Source organism: Alexandromys fortis, unplaced genomic scaffold (genome assembly GCF_014885135.2).
Source record: "Alexandromys fortis isolate MF-2015 unplaced genomic scaffold, M_Fortis_MF-2015_v1.1 scaffold_31, whole genome shotgun sequence".
Taxonomy (NCBI): domain Eukaryota; kingdom Metazoa; phylum Chordata; class Mammalia; order Rodentia; family Cricetidae; genus Alexandromys; species Alexandromys fortis.
This window is the reverse complement of record NW_026067974.1, coordinates 13,765,086-13,768,496: the sequence shown is the minus strand read 5'-3', so window position 1 is coordinate 13,768,496 and position 3,411 is coordinate 13,765,086. Positions and strand designations below refer to the sequence as shown.

General features: G+C 54.0%; 1 protein-coding gene across 9 annotated transcripts in view; it reads left to right on the top strand.

The window, feature by feature from the left end:
• The window catches only part of Etv4 (ETS variant transcription factor 4), a 15,286-nt gene extending 12,689 nt beyond the window's left edge, over positions 1-2,597 (top strand). For all 9 annotated transcript variants that reach the window (XM_050156493.1, XM_050156494.1, XM_050156490.1 and 6 more), the window contains exons 9-13: positions 469-543; positions 703-771; positions 934-1,106; positions 1,338-1,439; positions 1,793-2,597. In XM_050156493.1, the coding sequence (XP_050012450.1) occupies positions 469-543; positions 703-771; positions 934-1,106; positions 1,338-1,439; positions 1,793-2,017 (644 nt within the window). In that variant the 3' untranslated portion in view covers positions 2,018-2,597. The remainder of the gene's footprint in view (positions 1-468; positions 544-702; positions 772-933; positions 1,107-1,337; positions 1,440-1,792) is intronic.
• Positions 2,598-3,411: the final 814 nt, after the last annotated feature.

Sequence of the window (3,411 nt, the reverse complement as noted above, 5' to 3'; positions counted from 1 at the left end):
GAGAGAGAGAGAGAGAGAGAGAGAGAGAGAGAGAGAGAGAGAGAGAGAGAGAGAGAGAGAGAGAGAGGAGGTACTGGCCTTGGAACCTGACCTGCTGGCCGGACGTGTGCCCATTCCGAGGAAGTCTTAGGCGAACACTTCCCAACCCCCGGAGGTGCATCTCTCACCCCCTCCTTCCCCTGAACTCACAGGAAACAGCTGCTCCCTGGATTCTTGGGCCCGGTGGAACAGGCTGCCAAGCCCCAGCTGCTGCCCCCATGCCCTCGGCCCCAGCCCTCAAACTGAGGGCCTCCGGCTTCCAGCTCCCTCTGGGTTAACTTCCCCTGGGATTTGGTGGTGGGAAAGGACAGTCGCTGGACTGCAGGCTTGCGGTGGCGTGAACTTCTTGAATGTGTGCAGGGCTTCATCCTCCCTGCTTCTCGGCTTCCTCAGCCACTTAACCGCATCGCCCTTTCCTCCCTCCCCCAGATGTCCCTGGGTGCACATCAATGTACCTCCACCCGGAGGGCTTCTCTGGGCCCTCTCCAGGTGATGGAGTGATGGGTAAGGCAGCTCTTCCTTTCCTGGCTAAGGCCTCCTAGTGGGGGGGAGGGATCCTTGCTGTCGGGGAGACTCACCCCAGCTGGGAGTCTCTTTGGATTCTATGGGGTCTCCAGTCAGGGAACCCTCAGATCTGAGCCAATCCCCAATTTCCTCCACAAGGTTATGGCTATGAGAAATCTCTTCGACCATTCCCAGATGATGTCTGCATTGTCCCTGAAAAGTTTGAAGGTCAGAGAAGTGACTGCATAGCGGTGCTGGGGTCTTCTTCACCCCATCACACTGGGTCGGGAGCGGGAGGGACACTCAGGAAAGAGTTTGGGGATGCCCCATGGGGAAGGGAAGGGGCTTGGTTAGGAGGCTTGTACCTCACACCTATGTCTACTTTCCTAGGAGACATCAAGCAGGAAGGGGTTGGAGCTTTCCGAGAGGGGCCACCCTACCAGCGCCGGGGTGCCTTGCAACTGTGGCAGTTTCTGGTAGCCCTGCTGGATGACCCAACAAATGCTCATTTCATTGCTTGGACAGGCCGGGGGATGGAGTTTAAACTAATTGAACCTGAAGAGGTGGGTCTTGCAGCATCTTAGGAGCCTTGAGAGGAGAAACGGTGGCACTCGCTGCTGCTGTCATGCGTCATCTGCCTGACCTGGTTCTTGCCAAGCCTGAGTCAGTTGTATGGTAACAAGTCTAGATCATCTCTGCACAAGAATCTCAAATGCCCTTTCCGCTCCCACCCCTCCCCCCTTTTTCCCTCAGAGATGGTATCCCCACCCAAATGCTTTGTCTCTTGTCCCCAGGTTGCCAGGCTCTGGGGCATCCAGAAGAACCGGCCAGCCATGAATTACGACAAGCTGAGCCGCTCACTGCGATACTACTATGAGAAAGGCATCATGCAGAAGGTCGGGTTGAAGTCTTAGCGTGGTCGTGAGGAGGGGCTGAGGGAGGGTCATGGGGGGGGGGGAGTGGGAGAGAGAGAGAGGGAGAGAAAACAAACATGTTTCTCAGCAGGTTGGCAGGAACAGAAAATGTAAATCCCAAGGTTCCCCTGTAAATTCCCTAAACAATACTGAGCAGTCCCTAAGCTTGCCGAGATAGAGATGTGTGAACAATACCGGAAGGGAGTGGGCTCCAAGGACCAGTGAGGGAAGTCATGGGGTCCTGATGTTTGGAGACCCACGAGAAGGGCAGGATCCTCCAAATCCCCTACCGAGGCAGGGTATGTATGTCTGGCCTGACAGCCCTTTCTCCACAGGTGGCTGGCGAGCGCTATGTGTACAAGTTTGTGTGTGAGCCCGAGGCCCTGTTCTCTCTGGCCTTCCCAGATAATCAGCGTCCAGCTCTGAAGGCCGAGTTTGACAGGCCAGTCAGTGAGGAGGACACAGTCCCTTTGTCCCACTTGGATGAGAGCCCTGCCTACCTCCCAGAACTGGCTGGCCCCGCCCAGCCCTACAGCCACAAAGGTGGATATTCCTACTAGGCACCAGTGGCTTCCCCTTGCCGGGAGTGGGGCTGCCCAGTGTACATATCAACAGATTTGGTGTTGGGGAAGCCCTCATGCTGACACCCACAGAAGTCTCTGGGGTCATAACTCTAAGCAGAGTCTGCAGGAAGGCCAGTGGAGGCAGGACAAGTCTAAAGGCAACAACTCCGAAGTTCGCTGTGGTTCGCCTCCGCCTAGGTCTTACTCGGAGGTGGTTCCCCACCCTGACCACAGAGAACCCCCATTTGTGCTGTTCTGGGGACAGACAAGGGGCTTCCTAACTTTATTATGGCAGCAGGGCCAAGGGGGTTCCCTGAACACCCCACTTCTCCCGCCGTGGGAGATGGAAACCTGGGCTCTGGGCTCTGCCCTGAGCTGGGATCCTGTGTTCTTGGTGCTGTGCCCTGGGAGGCAGGAGCAAGTGGGAGGCAGCTGGGGTGGTGTTGGGTGGAGGCAGGGATCAAAGAGGTTCTCCTCCAAGGGGCCCTCTGACTCCCTGCCCTAGGTCTACCCATGCCTAGTTGGTTCCACTTTCACCTCATCTGCCAGACCTTAATAAACGTCTTTGCTTCTCCCATTAGCTCTTTCTGTCTGCTCTTTGCATCTTTAAGGCAGGGACCTAAGGCTGGAAGAGCGATGGCCATGAAGCAAATGACCAGAGTTCCAAGTCTGTCCCAAGGCCTTACATGATGACATGTGATAACACCCTGTTACTGGGTTCTAGCTCAGGCCTTCCCTGGCAAATCTGGAGAAGAGCAATTCCCCTCTGGCCATTGATTTTCCTCTAGAAAATGGATTTTGTGAAACTGCTCTTTCCCAGCCCAGGATCACATGAGGATCCAGAAATAAGAGAGTGTACTCTAACCCAGATGGCATGGCTGGCCTGTCCCTAGGAACGTCCTCAGGGAGGCACTGGTCTGTGGCTTTATGATCAATAGTTGCTCCCATGATCAGGAGACCATGTTTACCCCAACTGCTTATCCTTCCTCCTGTGAGCTGGTTGCTGTTTTTACCAAGGTCAAGGACAAGCATTTAGGGAGTAGAAAAGGAGAAAGGTACCCGAGGAGGTGACAGCAGCTTCTGGGGAGGCTCTTTAGGGGGTGGCAATGGCAAGCATTCTCCTAAGACCAGTCCTGGGGTGGCAGAAACCTAACAGAGGGCATGACTGAGGAGCTGTGACAGGCAGGGAGGGACAGAATCTGTATCTAGAGCCAGCTTTCCAGAACTTGGCTCAGTAAAAAAAAAAAAAAAAAAAAAAAAAAAAAAAAAAAAAAAAAAAAAAAAAAAAAAAAAAAAAAAAAAAACCTCGTTCAGTGGGAAACCAACTGCTACCCACAAATACAAGGCACCACCTTTTCCTAGAAATACTGACTCAATTCAGAGCAAGAGAC